The 24,967-nt window shown below is 45.1% G+C and overlaps 1 protein-coding gene across 1 annotated transcript; it reads left to right on the top strand.

Annotated features, from left to right (window-relative positions):
• The first annotated feature begins 2,229 nt into the window (after window positions 1-2,229).
• Window positions 2,230-24,184, top strand: LOC117365428 (60S ribosomal protein L36). The gene is made up of 4 exons (XM_033955872.1): window positions 2,230-2,295; window positions 5,525-5,619; window positions 10,451-10,585; window positions 24,053-24,184. The coding sequence occupies exons 2-4, from the start codon at window positions 5,527-5,529 to the stop codon at window positions 24,140-24,142; spliced, it is 318 nt and encodes a 105-aa protein (XP_033811763.1). The 5' UTR covers window positions 2,230-2,295; window positions 5,525-5,526; the 3' UTR covers window positions 24,143-24,184.
• Window positions 24,185-24,967: the final 783 nt, after the last annotated feature.

Below are 24,967 nucleotides of genomic sequence, written 5' to 3'. Positions count from 1 at the left end.
GGCAGCTTGGAAGATAGTCAGTTATTACAATACCTTCCTGATCCCAAAACATTATGACCATGACATTTCCTGACTTTTAGGTCTTGAATTTCCTTGGCTTTGGAGAACCTGAGTGCTGCCATTGCATGGACTGTTGTTTTATCTCAGGATTGTAGTGGTGTAAACATGTTTTATCATCAGCAACTAGTTGTTCCAAAATGCTGGCACCAGCTCATTGAAAATGCTGCATAATCATCTCTGAAATGTCCACTTGACATCGTTTCTCATCAGAAATGAAGCATTTGGGTACCCACTTGGCTGGCAGCTTCTGTGTACCCAGCTTGTGGATTATACACCCAACACGTTCCCTGGATATCTGTGGTGTCTCGGCAATTGTTTTAGCCGATATTAGTTGATCAGTCACAATCAGGTCATGGACATGATCAACAATTTCAGGAGTTGACACCATTTGAGGCTTCCCAGACCTTGCTGCATCTTCAGTCTCAAAATCTTCATATTGAAAGTTTGCACACCACTTCTTCACTGTGGAGTATGATGGGCATTTACCACTCAATGTTTGCATCATACATTCATGGATTTCTTTTGGAGTTTTCTTCTGCAGGAATAAAAACTTCATGACAGCTCACAGTTGCACACTTGAAAATTCCATACTTTTCGTTGACACGGTTCAATCAATGATCTGAAACAATATCAAAGCATAAGATTACAATGTTGCAAACTGGCACTTTGTAACATAAAATAACACTCTTTTCAGCTACAATGCCAAAATAACGCTCAGAATTTCGGAAGTTGGTTGGGTTGAGAACTTTCCAGCACCCTGTCATAGTCTACATGTGCATACTATCATCTCAGCTAGTCTCCTCACCTCCTCTGATATCAACTTTCTTACTCTGGAGCAAGAGACTGGCAGCTAGGAGAGCACAAGCATAGAGGCTGCAGCCTTGCAACTGATTTAGGCTGTTTTGCCATTGTTGCTGGTGTGGAGAAGTGATCGTGGATAATAGAAGATGTAAGGGTAGACAGAGATAGGAGGGGAGTGTTCGGACATTGGAAGGAAGGGGGAGACAGAGGAGGGAGATGCTGGATGGATGTGGACAAACAAGGTGGAGAAGCTAGATAGAAGGATTGGGAAAAGGGGGAAATACTGAATAGAGGATTGGGGGTGGGTGGGTAGGTGGAGTACATACGTTTATTTGAGAACAAAGAAAAAAATCCAACAATTCTGTATCAAAAGCAAAAAGGAAAACTGCCGAGATGATGTACTGAATTCAGGAATTTTATTAAGAGTCAACAAATGTTGTTTTCCAAATAATGTTAGCTGACAGTTTCACACTGACCAGCATTCCCACAGGAGCTACACTTTGCGTAATTTTGAGAATCACATGTTTTATGGTTTCTATTTCCATTTGGTTCTACTTACACCTAGTACGATTTACAGCTAGGTCCCCTGAGGAAGGAGTGTTTCTTTGAAACGGACCATATCGGGTCCACAAAGAACCATTATTTGGAAAAAAATATTTGTTGACACTTAATAAAATTCCTGATTTCAGTACATCATCTCTGCAATTTTCCTTTTTGCTTTTGGTACATAAGTATATATGCATTACCATACTGGGACATACCAAAGATCCATCAAACCCAGTATGCTATGTCCATTTGACCAATGTAGGTTACATGTACCTGGCTAGATTCCAGTATTTTTGCAAAAGGTGAGATGTCAGACTGGGGAAACACAGAAGAGCAAGAGGAGAGTTGCTACACTGATGGGTGTGTGTGTGTGTGTGTGTGGGGGGGGGGGGGGGGTGTAAGAGAGAGGCGAAATACTAGAGTCGGGGCAGGGACACAGAAGAGTAAGAGATGAGATGCCAGACGGGAGGGAGGGGGCAGGGCAATGTTTGCAAAGGAAAACAACAAGCAGATTTTTCCAAATTCATTCCCCCAAGAAAAAATTCACATATTGGAGCTGTACATCTTACTCTTTGAAACAGATACCAGAGTCTTCAGCAAGGGATGCGTTTTTCCGGACTCGTCCTACTTACACGTGGGGAAATAAAGAAATAATACATCGCAGAAATGCATAACAAAAAAATACAGCCAAGATCTGTAAATCTTCGATCCTTTTTCTCCCAAAGCCTCCGATTATCTATTCTAGCAGAACTAGAAAGTCAGCGGCCGCTCTTGCCTGTCTGTCGCTTTGTCTTATGGTTTGCTGGAGGACTTCGGGAGGGTTTGATTCGCTCACTTCCGGTACGGTTCTTTCCTTCCGTTGTGTGTGGTGGCCATCGAAGAGTTCAGGTATAGTGGAGGCAGGGGTAACTGAATCTGATTGCATCCGCATTCTTCGAGGGATGGTGGGGTGATTGGGTTCGAGGGGAGGCTGCGGGCGATGAGAAGGGAGCAGGTCAGGTTTGTATTAGGGGATTAGGTTCCGGGTTTGATTCTTTTGCTAGTTGCTGTGTTGTATGGCTTAATCACTTGTATGGTTTGGCTTCCCACTTCAGGATTCAAAGAAAATTCACAGTGGTTGAGCCTCCCTGCTGCTGGAGGATACCTTTCCTTGCTCTGAAAGGTCTCTCGGGCTATAAATATTCCATAGTCACTGCAGATAAAACCTGAAATGACACGTCCAGTTTGCCTGGCAGATGAACCCATAAAATTGCTTGGCCAATTCAACTGGGGAGTGTGTGGTGCAGTGGTTAGAGCTATAGTCCCAGCACCCTGAGGTTGTGGATTCAAATCCTACTCTGCTCCTTGTGACCCTGGGTAACTCACTTAATCTTCCATTGCCCCAGGTACATTAGGTAGAGTGTGAGCCCATGGGGACAGATATGAAAAAATGCTGAAGTACCTGAATGTAAACCATATAGATTGTAAGTGGTATAAATATTTTAAATAAACTGTTCCCGCCCTCCTATGTCTCACCCACCCTAATGGTTACAAGAGCAGTGGATTGAGAACCAGGGAAACAAGGGTTCAAATTCTGCTACCACCTCTTGTAATTTTAGGCAGTTAACTTAGGGCCAGATTCTCAAAACTTAAGGTTGCCTTTAACACAGTCGCTAAACTGGTTCCACAAGGTTTAGCCTGCATGTATTTTATCGGTGGATTATCAGAATGGTTTATCGCGGACTTTAGCGAGCTTTCTAGCAGTCTCCGACACTGCCATGCAAATGGGCTCTTCAGTATTGAAATGAGCACTCTGGTGGATTCTTAAACATCACCAAGCCATTCTCCAAGAGTGGGTTGGCTTTTGGTGACAAAAATCAGCGACTGGTCCAGGGGTGCCGGTACAGTGCCAGCACTGTTAAATGTATATTTGTGGTGTGTGTTTTGACTGTGGCTAATGAAAAAAAAATATTCTGTGCATGTGCCCAAATGTAGCAAATCTTCACTACTCTCCACCAACCTCATTTGCATAAGCATCTTTTGGAGAATGACTTGCTTTTTTTAAAATTGCTACTATAATGGCTGCGACAGCAGCCCATCAGTTTTTTATGCGTTTTTTTGAGAATCTAGTCCTTAACCCTGCTTTATTTCAGGTACACAATTCTGGGGACATAAAAAGACCTGTTGAAAGAAAGGCATGACTTCAAATTTTGGTGAAAACTAGTACCATTATTGCTTTTCAGAGTCAACAGAAGCTCAGTACAGCTTACTGAAAACATTATAGCAACCTGCCCAGAGGAACAGTTGCAACCTTAAGCATTATAAAGGTGGCAGGGCTGTTGGCCTGTTTTCTTCATTCCTTCTCTAATTTCCCAAGGTCCATGTGATCTTTGCTCCGTTTCCTTCCTAAAGTTGCCTGCTCTTTTACTTTTAACAGGCCAGGGATTGGAGAGACCTGATTAGGCAGTATATGCCCTCAACACAGGTTTGAGAAAACCTGCTCTATGGTAATGCTGCGATCTTTCAACTCAGTACCGTAGTTGCCCAGAAAGTGAAATATATCTTTTATTTTTAGGGTAAATATTCACTTTATTGATTTTTGACATGGTAAAATTGGTTTTGTATTATTTGTACAATAAATATTGCACAAAATTCTAATGGCAATATTGATCCTAGTGGTAACTGGATTTTTCTAGGGTGAGATACATTTTGTTGGACCAGATGAAGAATTATTCAAAAAGATTATCAGCTTCTTGAGTCACAAAATTCCAACCTTCAGATGGTACTTTTGAGGACACACATCCCAACAAACTTTTAGGGACAGGGAACAAAAAACTTCATTCACTTTTTAAAATAGAGTTAAATCAGTCATGTTGATGAAAAAAATGATGCTCTAAGCTTAACAAACATATAAAAATGGATGTCATCTGAAAAAGGAACTAATAGGATCTTGATTTTATAAAGCCCACCCAAAGTCTGGCACTGATATTGAGGCCTGCTTTAAATGAACGCTTTCCATTTATTACTCCCTCGAATCCTGAATTATCTGTTAAATCTGCTCACTTCTAATCTGGATTCACAAATGTAGTCCTTGCTGTAAGCTGCAATGATTCCCTGTAAAAAATTGCGGAATATAAGAAGTTGTATTGTATACTGGCACTCAGCACCTCACAATCGGCCTTAATTTAAAGTTAGGTAACTAACTCAAAAATCTCAGTTCTATAAAAAGTAGATGCCTAGCCTTAAACGCCTACATTAAAAGTGGATGTGGCTAGAGGGGCGGATCACGGGCAGTGAAGTCGGTCGGAAGCAAATTTTGGGCTGTGAATATGTGCCGACTACGACTCCTAGTAGAGTTAAATTTTTTGTCATGCCAATATTATGTTTAATTTATTTCACACATAATTTGATTAACCCATTTGTGTCAGAATATTTTTAGAATATATTTTGATATCAGGTTCTTTGATTACAAAATGTAACATATTTAAAGATGTTTATTGGTGAAAGTGGCACCTAGAGAATGACATGGGGAGAAACTTTGACCCCATCCCTGCGAGCTCTATCCCTGTCTCCACACCACCCCAATGAGTTCTGTCCCCATCCCCGAGAACTCCTGTATAGATAGATAGATATATAAATAAAGGAGTCAGAGTTGAAGTGGAGATACCATAAATAAAGGAGTAAGAGTTGGAAGGTTTTGTGTACCGCCTCCATAGTCCCAGTATTTTTGAGTTAGGTGCATCTTTGTGAATCAGTTGCCATTAGGCTCTGATATCAGCACCTAACTTTAGGTATAGAAAACCTTGGCATAAATTGAGGAAGCCTAAGTGTTAGGATGCTGCGCATTGCCTAAGCATACTTAAGTGACACTGAGCATGATTCTATAATGGGTGCCTAAGTTTTATAGAATCATTGCTGGTATCAGTGCCTTACTTTAGGCGGACTTTATAGAATCAGGGCTTAGGTGTCTACATAGGTCATGCATGTGATCATTGTTCGATAATTCTCATATTAATCCAGTAATAGGCGATAAGCCTGAAACTCCCATGTGTACAGGTAGTCCTTTTTGGCAATTTTCTTGTTTGGTGCCATTTTGATCATACTTGGGTTGTAATCTAGATGTACCTTTCTTTATTAGAAATGGCAATCAGGTATCCCATGGCCGTTGGCCTTAATAAAGGCCATCAAGTTACCAAGAACGTGTCCAAACCCAGGCAGTGCCGCAGAAGAGGGGTAAGTGTATCCATTATAAGCATCCAATAAAAATAAATTAGCTACAGCTAGAATTAGCAGGAGCCATTCAGAAAGCCACTTAGCATCAAGCATCAACACCAAAGCATGCTCCTACTCGATACTGCTCAGCGGCTGAAGCCGGAACTCGCTGCAGCGACCGATCAGGTTAGCAGCGGAGCAGAAGCGTGGAAAACTCGCTCCTGCCTGTTACACCTCTGGACTGCCAGGAATTCTAGCGGCAGAGGAGGTATGATGGGCAGGGAGGGGAACAGGGTGCAGAGCCTGGGAGGGAGGGGGCTGGATGCAGAGATTGACGGGATGGAGGGAAGGGGGCTGGGTTCAGATCTGGCAGTACTGGGTGCAGATCTGACTTGAATATTAAGCCGCCCTACTTATATTCAAGTCAACCATTTTCCCTCCTTTTTTGGGGACAAATGGGAGTCTCGACTTATATTCGGATTGATTTATATTCGAGTATATACGTTAAATTCTGAATTTATGTTTACATGGGTATATAAAAAAATCTAGTGTCAGATAGTGCCATATCATAATGCAATGATTTTTAACCTTATTCAGCTTGCGACACATTTACAAACCACAAAAATTGTCAGGGCACACCATGGAGAGTACGGTAGTAATTGGAGCAGATATTTAGTGGTACCATTTGTCAAAGTGCTACTTAATTGACTTCTGGCCCACTCATTGTTTTAAATGAACAGGAGCCTCTTCTGCTCACAGAAACCAAGTTGAATATACACTTCTCATTATTCAGAACAGGATTTTCAGTGTAAAGGGTACAGTAGTCTGGACTATAGGTTTTATCCCCATAATCTTGGGAAACTTGCAGAAGGCATCAAACAGATTCTCCAGCTCTGCCTCCTTGTATCACTGGGCAGTGCCCTTTCCCCCCATTTTTTCCTTTTGCAATGGAGTTTTGTCTTCTGCTCTGCATTTGGTTTATTATTTTGGTTTTAGTTTATCTGATTCTATGTTCCCAGGAGCATCTCTGCCTGAGAGAAGATTCAGTCTCTGTAATTGGAGATCTGTAGCTGGGGTCAACTCTTCTTTTAATGACCCTACCTTACTGGCCTGCACTAACATTGTGGACAGCTTGCGGCTCGCCCCTGATTGATCAGGTGCTTAAAGCAGGCTGACTGCATTGTTCCTGAGGGATTTGCGGGTGCTGGCTGTATCCCTCCCCTTGAAGACGTGTCTGATGCTAGTAGGGGTGGGGATTTAAACCTCTTGGAGTCTCACGAAAAGGCAAACTAAAGAGACAAGTGTCTAGAGGATCTACATGCTTGTCGGAGGCAGAAAATCTCCAGAGCCCAGCTGCTGTGTGAAACCGATGCAGGCAGGCACCTGACAGGATTGAGTACAGCCCATTACTGTCTATGGGTGGCATTGGGGGGAGGGGGTACTGAAAATTGACTTTTGGTGGATTTCTGGGGCCAGGATTCAAGTCTCCCACAACCCAATAAACCCTTTTCTGAATTTTTTGGCTTTTAATATTGTTCTCCCAGGCCGTTTTTGGTGCAAATTTGCAACAGCTGTCTTGGATTTTTCAATCCATCTCAATCTACCGCAAAACACCTCAGTTTTACGCAAAATCATTAAAAATGGACCGTTCAGGCTGTTTTACCCCTATATCATGCCTAATTTGTGATGGATGGCCAACTGAGAAGCATCTGTGCGCCATGGGGCATGTGAGGGGGGGGGGGGGGGTTGATGGTGGAAGTTCTGGGCTTAGCCCCCTTTGGTCTGGGGCTTCTCTTCGTCTCCAGACAGGGTCATGTGTTCCTTCTCAAGGACAGTGGACAGAACCTTTGTCAGCAGATCAGAATTCTCTTGGACAGTCTGGCTCTCTTGGCCTGGTTCTGGGGTCTCGGGCAACCTCCTTGGAGGCGATCCCTTGGGCCGAAGCGCCCTAGATGGGAGTCCCTCTTGTCTTGGTGATCTCCGCTGAGTTTCCCCCTTCAGATGCTGTTCCCCTGGTTGGAGCCAGCTAGCAGCAATTTGAGCTGGTGGCTTCAGAGGGTGGCTATCAGCCAGGGCTGGCTTCTTTTGTTTTCCGATGGATGATTCTTATGACGGATGCCAGCTTGTTAGTTTGCGGGCTGACTGCAGGGCTTGCTCCATTCAGGAGCAGTGGTTGACCAATCATCTGGAGCTTCGACAGAGCAGCGGTGCCAGTTTCTTCAACGCCATAGTGGTGGCGGTATGTGTACATCATGAGGGAGCTCTAGTGTTCTCTCTCGGGCCAGAAAGAATAGAAACATAGAAACATAGAAGATGACGGCAGAAAAGGGCTACAGCCCATCAAGTCTGCCCACTCTGCTTACCCACCCCCTGTCTATGCCCTAATGACCCAATTTCCTTATCTTGACCCTTGTAGGGATCCCACATGGGTATCCCATTTATTCTTAAAGTCTGGCACGTTGTCTGCCATGATCACCTGCACTGGAAGCTTGTTCCAATGATCAACCACTCTCTCTGTGAAGAAATACTTTCTGGTGTCGCCATGAAATTTTCCGCCCCTGAGTTTGAGCGGGTGCCCTCTTGTGGCCGAGGGTCCCGTGAGAAAGAAAATATCATCTTCCATTTCGACACGTCCCGTGAGGTACTTAAATGTTTCGATCATGTCTCCCCTCTCCCTACGTTCCTCAAGAGTGTAGAGCTGCAATTTGTTCAGTCTCTCTTCGTACGAGAGACCCTTGAGCCCCGAGATCATCCTGGTGGCCGTCCGTTGAACCGATTCAATTCTGCGCACATCTTTACTGTAATGTGGCCTCCAGAATTGCACACAGTACTCCAGATGAGGTCTCACCATGGCCCTGTACAACGGCATTATGACTTCAGGCTTTTGGCTGAGGAAACTTCTATTGATACAACCCAATATCTGCCTTGCCTTAGATGAAGCGGTGTTCCATTGGATGGAAGCACATCTTCTGTCTTTCTTGGTGGCCTATGAGGCTGGAATCAACAACATTCCAGCAGTCTTCCTCGGCCTACAGGTCTTGATCTCAGGAGCATGGTCCCTCTCACAGGAGGCATTCCATCTGATCTTATAAGAGTTGGAGTTTGCCCCAAAGGGTCTTGGTGGCTTTGGAAGAGATGTCAAAGGCCGGGTGCCTTTTCGGTTAACAATCTACGAGGAAGCTGGGACCAGATGCCTTGGTTTGGTCCTGGTTGCTCATGAATGTCTATATGATGTTCCCTCTGTGGCCTTATTTGGTTTGGTCATCTGCCAGACAGCGACGCATCCCAGCCTGGTATCTCTAGTGGCTCCGGATTGACTTTGCCATCCATGGTATGCAGTTCTCGTTTGTCTTCAGCGGGATGAGAAGCTTTGGCTCCCTTTTTATCGATATCGTCTCAGGGACCGGTGTCCATGGAAAACCCACGGCACTCAGCCTTTGATGCGCAGTTATTCGGAGGTAATTATCATGACTCCTTTGTGCTTGAAGTAGCCCTCTCCTATGGCTTCTTCTGACAAGGCCTGGAAGGCTTTGCCACAGTGGGGTGCTAGGAATTAGGTGGAGTCTGAAAAGGCTCCCAGTTCGGTAGTTCTGGCTTTCCTTCAGAAAATTCTGACAGTGGCCTCCCTGAAAGTTGCAGGCCTTTCATATTTTCAAGCACGCAGAGGCGCTAGTTTGCTTACTGCTTTTCCAGATGTGTCCAGGTGTATTGGGGGGGGGGGGGCGCTTCATCTGTGTCCTCCTTTGCATCTTCTTTCCCTTCATGGAATCTTGCCATTATTTTGCAGGGCCTTGGTGAGGCCCCATTTGAACCATCATAGGATAAATTTCTTCTTGACCTAACGATCAAGACGGTGTTTCTGGTCATCATTGTCTCAGCACGGCGTATTTTGGAGCTTTGTGCTTTTGTGGGAGGGGGAAGACAAGGCCTATGACTCACCACCCTGCCAGACCAAGTTGTCTCTGGCTAGAATATCAGTGCTGTAGTGATGGATAGATCTTTAGGGTGGCTCAGAGGACTTTATGCTGCTCTAGTTGGGGCATCTTGGAAAATTCAGCAGAGCACCAGTCTATTTCCTGTGATACCGCTGTAAAATTTTTTTTTGCTCCACCTTCTAGTAAGAGTGGGACCCAGCCCATTTGTACAGATTCTTGTGGCTGGACTAAAGGAACGAAACCTAATGGAAATGAATATGTTTTACCTTAACCAGCTTCAGAAATAATGTGCAATTAAATTTAAAAATACACAGCATTCACTCCTTTCTTATGCTTGACCCAATTTGCCCCATATTAAAAATATTCTGAAACAAATCCTTTTTAGTTGACAGATTCAAGGGACTGAGGAAACTCCAGTGTCCAAAATTAACATGCCTATATCCTGTTCTGTGTTGGTTAAGTCCTTACAGGAATCTTCTTGACTTTTTGCTTGTTTGAGGTTTGTTGAATATATCTGTCATATCATCTCAATAGCAACATTTCAGAGTCTTCATTCAGACAATATTTTTCCAGATGCCTCACACCATATTTTTCGTTTAACAGTCCCCCTTCCATGTTCACGTTTTTCAGCAATTTCCATAATCAGCAATTTGCAAATGTCTTGACTTCTTGGTGTCCCATGCCAAATTTTACAGTTTTAACATTTTATTATGTTGTTATTCATTCAAATTATTGTTGGAGAGCTATAACCTTACTGCTAATTTTTCCAGGACATCGCATATTATGCAGGTTAGACTCTAGTTTGCACATGGTCTTTAGTCTTTATGTAATTATATGATAGAAATTTCAGAGATTTCTAGTTGTGTTCCTTAGTTTGTATTCTTCTTGATGGCATTATTTTTCCTTTTTCTGTTCAGCGCCTCACCAAACATACTAAGTTTGTTCGAGACATGATTCGTGAGGTGTGTGGCTTTGCACCATACGAGAGACGCGCCATGGAGCTGCTGAAAGTGTCTAAGGATAAACGTGCTCTGAAGTTTATCAAAAAAAGGGTAAGGCCTTCCTAAAGCTTAGCTATCTGTTTTTCAGTGTACACGAACCAAGCATAGGAGCGGGTGAATGGAAGAACAGCAACAAGGTTCTCCTGAGCTGAGCTATGCATCACGATCTATTGACTTTCTCAGTAATTTATGGGTGTAAGAGATGCTTAAGAACCTTCTCCAAATATTTCCTTAATCCTGCTCAGAATGTTCTATTGTACCATTTTTTATATGGAAAAGGGAGCAAATGGGAAGTATGCAATCAAAGGAATAAATACTGAGGGGCAAAAAATAACAGGCTGGATAGTAAGCTTTATTTAAAAAAAAAAAAAAAAATCTTTATATAGAACATAAAGAAATACATTCTGTATATTTTCATAAGTGTTTCATCAACCCATCAATAGTGTCTCTATACAAATCAGGTGTGTGATGTGTTTTGTGTATCACCTACATCAGGGAGCTTGATAACAATAAAGTTGACACAGCATCAAGATGGCCAGCAGAACCGGTAAAGTACACTAGAGGAGAAGAAACCTGGAAAGGGTAAAGGGGATGGGGAATAAAAAAAAATGGGGGGATGGGGGCTTTCTAGAGGGTAAAAACCAAAGGAAGGATTAGGAGTAGCAGCAAAGATATTGACCCCTAAAAAGAAAACAGGGAACTTAAAAAAAATAGACCTAGAACAATTACTAATTGTAAGTGTACTTGAGAAGATATCTTGCCATGTAGACCCAGTGGCTACAGTATGAAATTTATATTATATTTTTATTAACCACTTTTATGAAGACATTCACCCAAGGCAGTGTACAGCAAGTACAATTCAACATAAAACTTACAGCTTGGTTAAAATCATAAGTTATATCAATATATCATACATGCTGAGAAGAGGAGACATAAAAAAGAATGTATGTTTTTAGCTATGGTATAATTCCTACCAAAAACCATTTAAAGTAAATACTGTTGCTGCTCATGTAAGACCTCCAGTGACAATTTCCAGAGGTACTTTCCGGTATACTGCACAGAGTGCAATATGTACGACTACCTCCCCTTGGGAAGGCGGGAGTACATATGCAGTTGGTGTCAAGAACTGGAAAGCCTGAGGATGGAGGTCGGCAGATTGAGGGTCAAGGTCCAGGGACTGGAGGGACTGCGCACCACAGAGGAGACGAGCTGGTCAACCCAGAACACAGACGGAGCAGGCCCCATTGTGGACCAGGTGAGAGACCTCGAGAGATTCATCGAGGAGGCCTATAGGAAGGTGGAGGAACGGGACCAGCAGCTGCACAGATGGATGTCGGCAGACGAGACCCAGGATCCACAAGGCGACACCGGGGAAGGACCTAGCGGAGGAACCACGCAAGAGGAGGAGACCGTGACTCACCGGGACCCCGAGGGAGAGACACTGCACTACACCAAGGACACGGACCTGAGGCAGAGGAGGTTGCTGAGGAAAGGGAAGTCTGCTATTGTGGTGGGAGACTCGATCTTGAGAGAGGTAGACAGTCACGTAGCTGGAGGAAGGGAGGACCGGCTAGTGACTTGTCTCCCAGGGGCCAAGACACGAGACATCACTGATAGGATCGAGAGGATCCTGGACGGAGCAGAGACAGAGGAGACTGCGGTAATAATCCACGTCGGAACGAATGATGTGAGCAGGAGGAACTTCAGCATGGCCACACTGACTGACCAGTTCAGGGTCCTGGGACGAAAGCTGAAGCGGAGCACACGGAGGATAGCATTCTCGGAGATCCAGCCTGTACCGAGAGCAGATGCAAAGAGGCAGGCAGACCTCCAGGCTGTGAATGCATGGTTGAGAAGATGGTGCCAGGAGGAGGGCTTCCACGTTGTGAGGAACTGGACGTCCTTCTGGGGAAAGAGCAAGCTCTATCGGCGGGACGGCCTGCACCTGAGCACAGCGGGAACTAGACTACTGGCAGCCAATGTGAGGAAGGAGATCGAGAGGGCTTTAAACTGAGGAGAGGGGGAAAGCCGACAGCTGATCTGATGTTGACGCTTCGGACAACAGTATCCAGAACAGATGCTGAACGGGCTGACTGCAGGGAGGAAGCAGAGGGACCGGAGGATCTTATGATCAGACAGCGAGGGAAACATCAGGTAAAGGGAGCTTGCTGGGAGAAGACTAAGGGGCATGGAGACACAGGGGGACTGGGTGGCACGAGGGCGAAAGCTGAGGGCAATATAGAGGTACCACAAGGCGAGGGGGATCAAACAGAGGCTCAAGGGATGATAGCCCAGGAGGGGGCCGGTAGGGCTAGAAAACCCAGAGGAAAAGCGGGGAAGTGGGGTGGCAGGAATGTGGGGAAGACAAACACAGCAAATTATCAACAAGGCACAGGCAGCATCAGCAATAATAAGGAGAACAATAAGTAAGTATGTAATGCAGGGCCAGCCATATGTACACCGTGGCAGAATGAAAGCACACGGGAGAGGAGACTGAGGACAAAAAGAAAACATTGTACAGGTGATCAGTTATTACAGTATGTGAGCAAAGGAGACCAAATAGCAAATTGTGAGCCCCTGCGTTCAGCCATGCGAAGCTCATACTGATAGACATTGAGAACCATGTGCCACCAGCGAGAAGCAGATACAGATGATTGTTGTTTCCAGTAGAGCACGGTTTTAATGGCCAGTCCAAGAAGAATGTCAAAGAGAGCAGAGTGTGGACGAGAAAGGGAAGGTTCCAGTATGGCAGAGCGTAGTATCACCATGCGATAGTCCATAGTAGCAGAAACAGGGAGAATGTGTCTCAAAGTATCCCCCACCTCTGAACAAAAGGCGGAGACGAAGGAACAGTCAAAAAGCAAGTGTTGGAAAGTACCAATAATTGCCAAACATCTCTAGCACCTAGTAGAAGAAGTCTGTGAGACCCGCTGCTGTTTTATAGGAGTCCACAAGGATTTATGAAGAACAAAGAACAGAGATTGTCGAATGGAGGCCAAATGCAGGGGTTGATTACAGTAGTGCCATACCTGGGCCCATTGATGCTCAGTGATATTACAGTTAAGATCCCGTATCCACAGTCGCTGGATGGGAAGAGGATGCTGCGCTCCTGATGTTGTAAGAGCGCCATAGATCATAGACATGACATGGAGTCTGGAACTCCAATGAGCTAACAGTGGAGCATAATATGCAGATCCCAAGTGTAGGCTCTCCAAAGCCGGACCAAAAGCAGCATGAATATTATGACTTCGTGCTCATTCTACTCGAGCATTGGCTACGTCGTGGGCGGAGTCCGGTGGTCTTACTTTGGAGGAAATTTGCCGGGCGGCTACTTGGTCGTCTGGAAATTCATTTTCAAAGCATTACTGTTTGGATGTGGCTGCCCGGGCGGAGGCTAGTTTTGGCGCTTCGGTGATTGCAGAGGCGGCATTGACTTCCCACCCAGTTTGAGTTTTGCTTTGCTACATCCCACTTGTCTCTGGATTCATCTGCTGCTTTGCTAAGGAAGGTAAAATTATGTTCTTACCTGTTAATTTTCTTTCCTTTAGAAGCAGCAGATGAATCCAGAGCCCCACCCCTGTGGACTAGCTGTCTGGGTGTTAGGTGGAATATTTTCAGTTGGGGTATTGTTGGTAATTGTTTTCTTACATTGCTGTTTAAGCATTCGCTACTGGAATGAAGTTTTTTAGTTGCTCATGCTCCTATCTTTGGATGCTTGGGCAAAGAGCAGAACTGGAGGAACAGGAGGAACAACAGTCTTTAAGACCAACTGTTAATCAGTTTCTCTATCTCCACCTGCTGGTCGATGTGAGCTATTCCCCACTTGTCTTTGGATTCATCTGCTGCTTCTAAAGGAAAGAAAATTAACAGGTAAGAACATAATTTTACCATCTATATACTTGATGAGGAGGCATCCCAAAAGCTGATTGTAGCTGAGCAAAGGTCATCAGACTGCGATCTACTAGTATATCCTATGTATAGTATATGCCAGATTCCAGAATTTATCCACGTAGGTCAAAACACAGTACGTGACCCAATAGTAATGCGTGGGTTTCACCATATAGGGGAGTGTACACTGGAATACATAGGGTATGACAGGGTATGCCCAAGATTAAACAACGCCTTCTGAGTAGCAGAAAGCACCACCCATTGCTGGAAACAGGGAACATTGTTAGAAAAACAGACTGTATCCAAAGGGTAGGGAGCTATCAGGTCCTCCTCTATCATTCCCTAATAGGGCAAGGCAGGACTCTTCTGGGGCAAAAAACACTTGCTGGCGCCCCTTATCAAGGCCGCAGTGGCATAGGAAGAGAATTGAAGAAAGTGAACCCCCCCTCCCTTGACTCCAAGGCTTCTTAAGAGTAGATAGGGCTATACGAGAGGGTTTCCCGTTCCAAAGGTACTTAGTCAATATTGTATCCACATTTTTGAACAGGGCAGGAGGGAGAGGGAATGGGAACATTTGTAAAACATACCAAGATTTGAGGGGTCAGCATCATACGGATGTTCTCCAATCTGCCCCACCATGTTAAACGCAAAGGGGACCATTGAGAACAAAATATCTGAAGTTTAGTAAGCAACAATTTGACATTCAAGGCCACCGTATCTTGCCAAAATTAGCCTAACAAAATCAGAAATAAGGGAAAGGATAGCTGGGAGACTAGTCTCCGGCCTGGAAATGTAGAGGAGCACATCATCCACAAAAGCAGAGACGTGGACCTCTCTGGGACCCACCTGAATACCCTGGACATCGGTAGAGGAGTCCAGTCTCCGCAGCAGAGGTTCCAGGGCCAGATTAAATAAGAGTGGCGATAGGGGACAGCCCTGTCTTGTTCCCCGAGTCAGGGAGAAATGAGATAAATAGCCATCTATGTTCAACCTGGTCCTAGGATTAGCATATAAAAGACATACCATATCAATAAATGCATCACCAAGTTGGAACCACCGCATAGTATAGAATAAATACCTCCACTCCACATAGTCAAAAGCTTTTTCTGCATCTAAGGACTTCACACAAGTGGGAGTGGAGGTATTTTGGGCGGCTTGTAGTACATGACAAAATACCCTAGAATTATCAGCGGTCAGCCGACCCTTCACAAAGCCACATTGGGTAGGGTGGATGAGCAATGGAAGAGCTTTAGCCAGTCTTTCTGCAAGAAGTTTCACATAAATTTTACAATCATAATTGAGTAAGGAGATGGGTCTATAATTTTTAGGCAGAAGGGGATCCCAACCAGGTTTTGGAAAAACCACAATGTCTGCTTCAGCAAAGGTTCCCCCCCACCCCGCTGGTCCTTCTATCGAAAAAATCTTCATATAATCTAAGCAACTGGGGAATCAAAAGCGATTGGAAAGTTTTATAAAAAGCTAACGAATATCCATCCCCCCCAGGAGCTTTTCCAGATTTTAAGCCTCTATAGCCTCTCCAATTTCCTTTGCTGTAAGGGGTCGATTAAGTTCCGCTAGGAGCTGAGGTGTCAATTTGGAAGGGTCATGTCCTTAAAAAATGCATCAAAATCAGCCAAGTTCGGGTCAACACTTGAAGTATACAGTTGTTCATAGAAGGAGCGAAAATGATCAGCTAAGGCAGTAGGATCAGTGATTAAGGAACCATAAGTCTTAAGGGCCTTGATATGGCTAGCCCTCTTTTTCTGTTTGAAGTAATTGGCCAACATTGTACCTGCTTTGTTTCGATGTTCATAATACAAGGCCCCCTCGTTCATCAGCATAATACCAGCCCGCTCGGATAAAATAGAGTTTTATTGAAATTTAAGCTTACGAAGCTGTATCAAATCAAATACAACGGGAGAAGTGTGATAACGGACTTCCAAATGCTTGATCTGGGTGTCCAAGTCAGTCAAAAGTTTTTTACGTTCTTTATTTAGGTGGGCGGAGTATGCTATTATTTACCCCTCTCAGGTAGGCCTTATAGGCATCCCAAAGGGTCTAGTAGACCATACCAGGAGTGTTGTTATGTGAAAGGTAGTCCCTGGTCCAGGTTTCGACCTTGGCAAGAAACTTAGTATCAGCCAACAGAGTGGCATTCAGGCGCCACTTGGAGGCAGGAGAGGAAGGAGTAGATATACAAAGAGTTACCGAAATCGCTGAATGATCTGACAGAGGACAAGGAAGTATAGAAGAATTTCGTGTAAAGTGTAATTGAGAATGGGAGATAAGGAAGTAATCCAATCTCATAACAGACGAATGGGGCGCTGAGCAAAAAGTATATTCAAGGTCTGTAGGGTGGAAAAGGCGTCAGACATCAGCCAAGCCATATGATTGGATGATATTCATTAGGATAGGATGCATTTTAGGAAGCCTATAGGTCTGAGAGCGGTGGTCCAGATGCGTATCAAGGACCAAATTCCAATCACCACCCACCACAAAGTAGTCAGTGGTGATAGAAGCCAGCTCCTTGGCTAGGGCATGAAAGAACCCCGGGTCAGCAATAATGGGCCCATATATCATAAAAAAAGGTATAACGTTGGGAATCAATGTCAAGAGTAACCGTGACCATCTACCCTGAGAATCATGGGAGGAGTGTATGATGGAATATTGGAGATGTTTAGCCAGCAAAATAGCCACCCTACCTTTAGAGGAGACTGCGGGAGAGAAAAAACAATGTGAAACCCAATCCCGTTTCAGTTTAGCAGATTCAATTGTGTTCACTTTAGTTTCTTGCAAAAAGACTACTTGAGCAGAGTGGTGTTTACAAAATACAGTGGTACCTTGGATTACGAGCATAATCCGTTCCAGGAGCATGCTCATAATCCAAATTGCTCGTTTATCAAAGTGAGTTTCCCCATAGGAAATAATGGAAATTCGCTTTGATACGTTCCCACCCCATCCCCCCCACGAAAACCGGCATTGCCCCCCCCCTGCGATCCGGCACCCCCCGCCGCGATCCGGCACCCCCTCCACCGCGATTGGGCACCCCCCCCCCCGCCATTGCTTACTGTCATCTGGGCATCGGCATGTCCTGTGCGTTGGTGCCGGTGCCCGAAGATCGGCCTCCTCTTCTTGCTGGGCCTTGAGCATCTGCGCATGCTCAAGGCCTGCGAGTTAATGTTCTCTCCGTGAACTCACAGGTCTTGAGCATGCGCAGATGCTCAAAGGCCCAGCAAGAAGAGGAGGCCGATCTTCGGGCACCGGCACCAACGCACAGGACATGCCGGTGCTGGTGCCCAGTGACAGTAAGCAGCGGCGGGGAGGGTGCCCGATCGCGACGGGGAGGGTGCCGGATCGTGGGGGGGAAGATGCCGGATCGCGGGGGGAGTGGGGGGGGCACTCGTAAAATCGAGCCATGCTCGGTTTCCGAGGCGCTGATTTTGCAAATGTTTTGCTCGTCTTGCAAAACTTTCGTAAACTGAGGTACCACTGTAACAGCATTTTCCTCCTCTTGATAGGATGATTTAAACCCCTAATATTCAGGGATAATACATTACAAACTGGCATCGCGATCAGTCAGACTGGAGAATAGCAAGATCCCCTGTTGCATTGACAAGAAAAACTGCACAACATACTTACAGATTGCACACTGCTGGAAAAGCCCTGAATATAAGAAAGTCTGCCTGGCCTGCTGCAAAAACAAAAACCCAAGCATACATACATACATACATACACCCCCCCTCCCTCCCAACATTCATCCTAACTCCCGCCCGCTCACAAGACAAAAGCCTTGTAACCATCCCGCCAAAAAGGCCTGCGGAGGGGAAGAGACACCGTAATATGGAGGCCCGAGACCCAACCCCCCCCCCCCCAACAACCCCACATATAACAATATGGTAGAAATACAGAAAACATAATGGTTATATATTCCACTCACAATCCTGAAAAGAGCATATCGGGCATATCTTGCAGAACTGCATCGCTAATGCATCAAAAGCAAAGAGAGCAGGCTAAATAATAAGTCTGAAATGAAATCAGGTGTCCATATGCTGCAAGGCTTTCTGTTCCTTCAAGAATCGATCCACCTCCTCAGGGTCGGTATAGGTTTTGGTTCTGTTATTATATGTTATTTTGAAGCGCGCCGGTGAAAGGAGACCAAAGCGTACTTCAATCGCACGCAGATGAGGGCGCAAGGCCAAAAATTTGCGTCGCTTCTCTGCTGTGGCTTTGGTGTAGTCTGCAGAGATATAGATGTTTTGACCCTGCCATTCGAGTTTATGGAGCGACTTCACCTTGTCCAGGATCATTGTCACATGAGGGAAACACAGTAATTTCATTACCACGGGACGCGCCTGTTGTGAGCCAGAGGGAGATTTGGCCAGAACCCTGTGGGCCCTCTCCACCTCCAGGGCCCTGTCGAATTTTAAGGAGAGCACCTTGGGGAGCCAATCTTCAAAGAATTTGCAGGTGTCAGGGCCTTCAATCCCCTCATTTAAGCCACTGATACGTAAATTATTCCTACGGCTATGATTACTGAGGTCTTCAAGCTGAACCTCCAGCACGTGCAAGGCTTTCCGATCCATTTTTTGATTCGTGGCAATTTCGTCAATAAGCTGACTCTTCCGTTCTAAGGTAGGCAATTTAGTGTCCATTGCCGACATTTTCTCAGTAAGAGAAATAATTTTGTGCTTGATATCTTTTATATCGTCTTTACTCTCAGACATCATATTAGAGATGAATTGTAATTGATCCGACACCGAAAGCTCAGGATCTGCACGTGGCCTATTTGCATCACCCTTAACAGGGGACGGCGGATCTTGTTTTGGCCGTTTAGCCCCAGAAGTGCTGGCAAAGATTTAGCCCTGCTTGGAAATAGGCATCGTGTCAGCAAGGAAAGCGCGATTAATTGCTGTAGAGAATGAGTGGAATATAAAATAGCGGAGCCATCGACGGGAGCTCGTGTCCTAAGCCTCCATACTGATCAGGCTCTCTAGCGCCCCCCCCCCCCCTTTTGATTATTTAAAAAAAAAAAGTTTTATTTTTTGTCGACTGACTGGCAGGGCCTGCCGCACGCCCTCAGCCTGCGGGCTTTGACTTTGCGGCGGCTATCTTTCCTTCTATGTCCGTGCCGGTCACGGGCTTCAAATGTAGCCAATGCCAGCGTGCGATCTCCTTCACTGACCCACACCGCTGGTGTCGCATTTCTTCAGTGCCTGGGGCGTGACCATTGCCTGGAGTCATGCGTTCGCTGTGCTACCCTTCAACCTAGAGCCCTTAAACGTTGTCGAGTTCAAGTGGAGAAGCTTTTCAGTATGGAAACGCCTGCTACACCCTCGACCTTCGACTAGGTCAGGCTTGCTGCGGGGTGTCCTCCTGCCTCCACGACTCCGACTGAATCTCATCAGACCTTCCTCGTTTGGAATGTCCTTGACCTCGAGTAAATTTGCTAAGTCTTCTCCTGAGCTTCCCACAGGTCAGATACCTCAACAGACGGTTCAAGTGGTGGTCCTCAAGCTACCTAAGCATCATTCCTCCAAGTTGAAGCATGCTTCCACTGCCACCTCGGAGCCTTTAGCCTCAGCAAGTGGTCCAGTATCAGACTCAGATCCACCATTTTAGAGCGGGAATTTGTTCAGTTACTGAGCAAATACAGTCCTGCCTTGACTCTGCTTCCTGCAGTCCAGCCTGGGCACTGAGCAGTCTCACAAGAGGTTGAGTCCTTGCCTGTGCCTCGAACTGAATCTACACACGCTATGCAAGGAGTCGAGTCTTTGCGAGTGTCTGGTCTAGAATCTTCACACTCTATGCAAGGAGTCGAGTCTTTGCGAGTTCCTCGACTGGAATTTTCACACTCTATGCAAGGAGTTGAGTCTTTGCGAGTGTCTGGTCTGGAATCTTCACACTCTATGCAAAGAGTCGAGTCTTTGCGAGTGCCTCGACTGGAATCTTCACACTCTATGCAAGGAGTCGAGTCTTTGCGAGTGTCTGGTCTGGAATCTTCACACTGTATGCAAGGAGTTGAGTCTTTGCGAGTGTCTGGTCTGGAATCTTCACACTCTATGCAAAGAGTCGAGTCTTTGCGAGTTTCTAGTCTGGAATCTTCACACTCTATGCAAAGAGTCGAGTCTTTGCGAGTGTCTGGTTTGGAATCTTCACACTCTGCAAGGAGTCGAGTCTTTGCAAGTGTCTGGTCTGGAATCTTCACACTCTGCAAGGAGTCGAGTCTTTGCGAGTGTCTCGACTGGAATCTTCACACTTTATGCAAGGAGCCAAATCTTTGGGAGTGCTTTGAGATTCTTCGATCCAAACCACCGAGTCTATGGGGTTTCGATCTATAGCTTCCAGCCCTATACCCTCAAAAAAGGCATTGCCCGTTTCGAGGCACAGGGTGAAGTCTCAACCTCACAAGAGACCTGCTCCAGGCAGCATTCTCATCGCCGGTCAAGGCGCAGGTCTTCTTCCAGAGAGAAGCATTCCTCGTCCAGGCCTTCCAGTTCTTTGAGGCCTCCAACTCCTCGATCGAGGATACCGATAGCAGAACCTGATAGCTCAGCTGATTCCAATGCCTCGTCCTGGTCTGTCTATTTGCTGGGATACCTATACTTCAGAGCGGCCTCACCTTCGAACTCCACTCAAGGTCATCAAGGCCATGCTCTGGTGGATCAATTGTCCTTTTCCTCCTTCCTCTGTCAAATGGCTGAGGACCTGGATCTTAAATCGGACGCTGGTTCTAAGTACTCTAAGGAGTATTTAGAGGAAATGAGTATGCCTCGGCTTCCTGCAGAGTCTCTCAAACTTCCTCTTAACAGGCTTCTGTCTCAAACTTTCAAACGAAACTTGGAGACTCCTTATGTTATCCTTGCTGTTCCAGGCCAGCGTTGCGTTAGGGAGGCCTAGGGAAGGAAGAAATGGATCCACATGGTTATCAGACATCCAGGAAAACCCGGACATGTCCTCTTTTTAGAAGAATGTCCAGGTGCCTAAAGGGACTTCCAAAACCCAGACAAACTGCCAGGTTTTGGAAGTCCCTAACCTCAGGGCCACATCTGGAGGGCATCTGTACATGTATGGACGTCAACACAATGTCATACGCTTGCATGCGACATCATCAGGTCGACGGTCGCACATGTGCAGACGCAGTTCTGAGCTCAGGGAGGTTTGTGTGGAGGTGGGGCTAGGGGCACAACAGGGAGTTGGAGGTGATGGTGCATTGTCCAACAATAAAATTATGTTTCCTTCTTTTCCTGTATGAAGCTGGAATCTTTTCACTTCCGGTATGAAGCAGTTGTACCAGTTAAGGAAAATTTCACAATTCATTCAGGCTTTTGTTTGGCTTCTGTACATTTTTGAAAGCACAAGGGTTTTTAGATTTACCAGTTAGCAATAACTTCAACTTGTGACTTCCAGTTGCATTTCCCCCCTTCACACACACACACAACAGTGTGACATGTTCTTTGACAGGTGCTAAATATTTTGGGCTGAATATTCAAAGCAATGTAAATGGTCAGAAATAGCTCCTGGCCATTTAAATTTTTTGTCCAGGGCTAACCAGGAATATTTAGCATCACTTACCCAGATAATACTGCTGCAAATATCTGGTTAGTGCCCAAACTGAAACTGGCCATTTTGTAGGTGTTCTAGGGGTGGAGTCAGCACTTAGCTGGTTAAGAATCAATATTCGGCACTTAACCAGCATAAATAGGACCATATAAAGCAAAGTCCTATCTTTATATGGTGGTTCTTAGCACTTAACTAGCTAAGATTTAGCTGGCCGCATATACCCAGATACTGAGTCCTGGAGGCCTGGCATTGAATATGCAGGAATAAAGCTGTCGGTTCAATATTTATTCCTCTGCGCTTAGGAGTGCGGAGGAAGAACAGAGAAACGAAAAGGAGTGGGAAAGGGACACGTCAACCAACTTCAGGGACAACCAATTTATTGAAAATATATAAATAACTAATACATATACAACATATACATTAAATTATGCAGGCCTAACAAAGAGTCTTAGTTCTTTTTGTGCTGAAGTTGGTTAACCGTGTCCCTTCCCCACAGGGCAAGATTAACCGATAGGCCAAGTAGGCACGTGCCTAGGGCCCGAAATGGTCAGGGGGGCCCGATGAAGGAGGCATCAACATTTTCCAAACAGCGATGGGCCCCTCCAGCATCGATTGGCAACGTGGGCCCCACCCCAATCGGTAACGCAGCCCCCCCCCCCCCCCCCATGGATGGAAAGTAATACAAGCAAGCAACGTGGATAAGAAAGGCAACGGAAACTGTAATTGTGCAAGTGGTGCTGCTTGCCCAAAGCTTCCCTCTGACGCAACTTCCTGTTTCTGCCTGGGCGCATGGTGGGGTGGGGCGGGGTGGGGCAGGGGGGCCTAGTGTACTTGTGTGCCTAGGGGCCCTCGACAAATTAATCCTACCCTGCTTCCCCACTCCTTTTTTAGGTTTACATTTTTACACGTGGGGTTGTGTGTTTCCTTTGTGTCGGAGGAACAACTGAGGGCCAGATAGGAGAAGGGTTGAGGGTGAAAGGTAAATTAGCACATGGAGGAAACACCCGAAGGAGTTGATTACTACAAACTGAAACTTGAACATTAGTTCAAACTTCAACCCCTGCCTGCTGATTGTTTGCACATTTTCCATAAATACACCTTTTTTTATATTGAACATAATTGACTTATATGAGGAAAAAAAAATCTTAGCCACATGCTTGGATCAAAAAGGCCAACTGGTTTGGTTTGGAGTTCTAAAGCAGTATCGCAAACTATGTGCTGTGGCACAGTGGGGTGCTGCAAGAGATTCCAGAATTTATTTTTAAAATTCCCTTCATAAGAAATAATTCATAAAATAAATATACACTAGAATAGATGACGTATACATTGTATACACAAGAGTCTGTCATTGCCGGTGCCTCTCCTCCTCTCTGCCCCTCGGCATACCTCTGTAAATGTTCGCCAGTGCGATTTGCTCGCACTAGCCTCAGCTCCCTTCTGACATCATTTCCTGTCACAGGACCAGGTTGTGACATCAGAAGAGAGCCGAGGGCAGTATGAGCAGCAGGTGGAAGATGCTATAATTTCAATTATAATGTGCCGTGAAAAACATTTGCTCCATTTAGTGTGTCAGAGCTAGAAAGGTCTGAGACACTAATCTAAAGACTACTGTTAGAGAATTTACATGACAAGGGAAGTGTGATCGTTTAGCAAGGGGAAGCTGTAAGCATATTTTAGAAAGGGAAAACAATACAACTTGGAAACAGGAATTAAGCTAAAATCCAGAAAAGGACTGAGAATTGCACACCCTACGTTTCCTAGATATGTTTATAAATGTGTCTAATTGTGTTCTAGGCTGTCCAGTGTATTTAAGGTATGTTCCCTGACATTCAGTTAAGTGGTAATGAAAGCATTACAAAATATGGTCTTGTATGCAATGAGGAATGGTCAGAAACTCCCCCTCCCCCACAATAGTTTGAAGCGTGCTGTAGTGTGATTTCACCTGTTAGGGTGACGAGTGGGGGACTGCCATCTTTCAGGGCATGTATTTTTGTAAGTGTGCTATCAACTTGTGCAGCTCTGCACACTGTTGCTAATTTTTGGTGTTCTAACAGGATCTGTCTTTTTCAGGTTGGGACTCACATTCGTGCCAAGAGAAAAAGAGAGGAGTTGAGCAATGTGCTAGCAGCTATGAGAAAAGCAGCTGCAAAGAAAGATTAGTTGTGTAAAATTCTGACTCAATAAATGTATTCTCAGCCTCCATTGTATGGGCTCTGTTTGTTACTGTGCGCATGTAACACTGTTGAAAATGATTTGCTAAAGAAGTAAGGGGTGGGGGAAGGAGAGTAGAGGGCAGATTGCATTTTCTACTGATGAATAATATTGGTAAGGGCTTCTGATAGCCTCCTTGTTCCATGACAGAGAGAATACAGGGATGCTAAACAACCCCCCCCCCCTCAAAAAAAAATATTTGCAAGGTGACAAAAGCTAGAAACATTTTAGAAACTTCTCAGAGCTGAACTAGTGTGGGTCCAGAGAACCTTACCTTGGCCAACGTATTACTGCTATAGAAGGAAGGAGAAAATAGATCCATTGAGGACTGTTTATTTCTACATAGGAAATGGGCTTATAGCATATGGAGGTAGAGCAAGAGTAGGGCATAAGGAACCAGAATATTCTGATAAGGGGCATGGTAGGTAGGACATGTGGAGTTGGGAAAATGTGGGGTAAGGGGGTACTTTCCAGATATCCTTGCATGGATGGGCAGAAGATCCATAGGTTGACTGGAAGAGGGACTTGAACATTGGAATACAAAGTTAGGGTTGTATTGGAAGTGGCATTTAAGTGTTGATATTCAACCCTTTGCCGCATAAATAGCAATTCTATCTAAGCAATTCTACTTATGTGGTCAAGGGCTGAATATTGCACTTATCTGCTGTTTTAGGGTGTTCTTTTACCAGCACGGTTTAAGTGAAGAGCATGAAAAAAGCACTCAAAGTAAAAAAAAGTAGCTACATGTATTCAAGCAATAAATAAGATACAAAA

Source organism: Geotrypetes seraphini, chromosome 8 (genome assembly GCF_902459505.1).
Source record: "Geotrypetes seraphini chromosome 8, aGeoSer1.1, whole genome shotgun sequence".
NCBI classification, from domain to species: Eukaryota; Metazoa; Chordata; class Amphibia; order Gymnophiona; family Dermophiidae; genus Geotrypetes; species Geotrypetes seraphini.
Note: the sequence above shows the minus strand (reverse complement) of the source record. Positions and strands in the feature narration are given on the sequence as shown.

Excerpts from the sequence above, each read along its gene's own strand:
- LOC117365428 (XM_033955872.1), top strand. The coding sequence starts at position 5,527 with ATGGCAATCAGGTATCCCATGGCCGTTGGCCTTAATAAAGGCCATCAA. Across the intron at positions 5,620-10,450 it reads GGCAGTGCCGCAGAAGAGGG|CGCCTCACCAAACATACTAA; the intron begins GTAAGTGTATCC and ends TTTTCTGTTCAG. Across the intron at positions 10,586-24,052 it reads TGAAGTTTATCAAAAAAAGG|GTTGGGACTCACATTCGTGC; the intron begins GTAAGGCCTTCC and ends TGTCTTTTTCAG.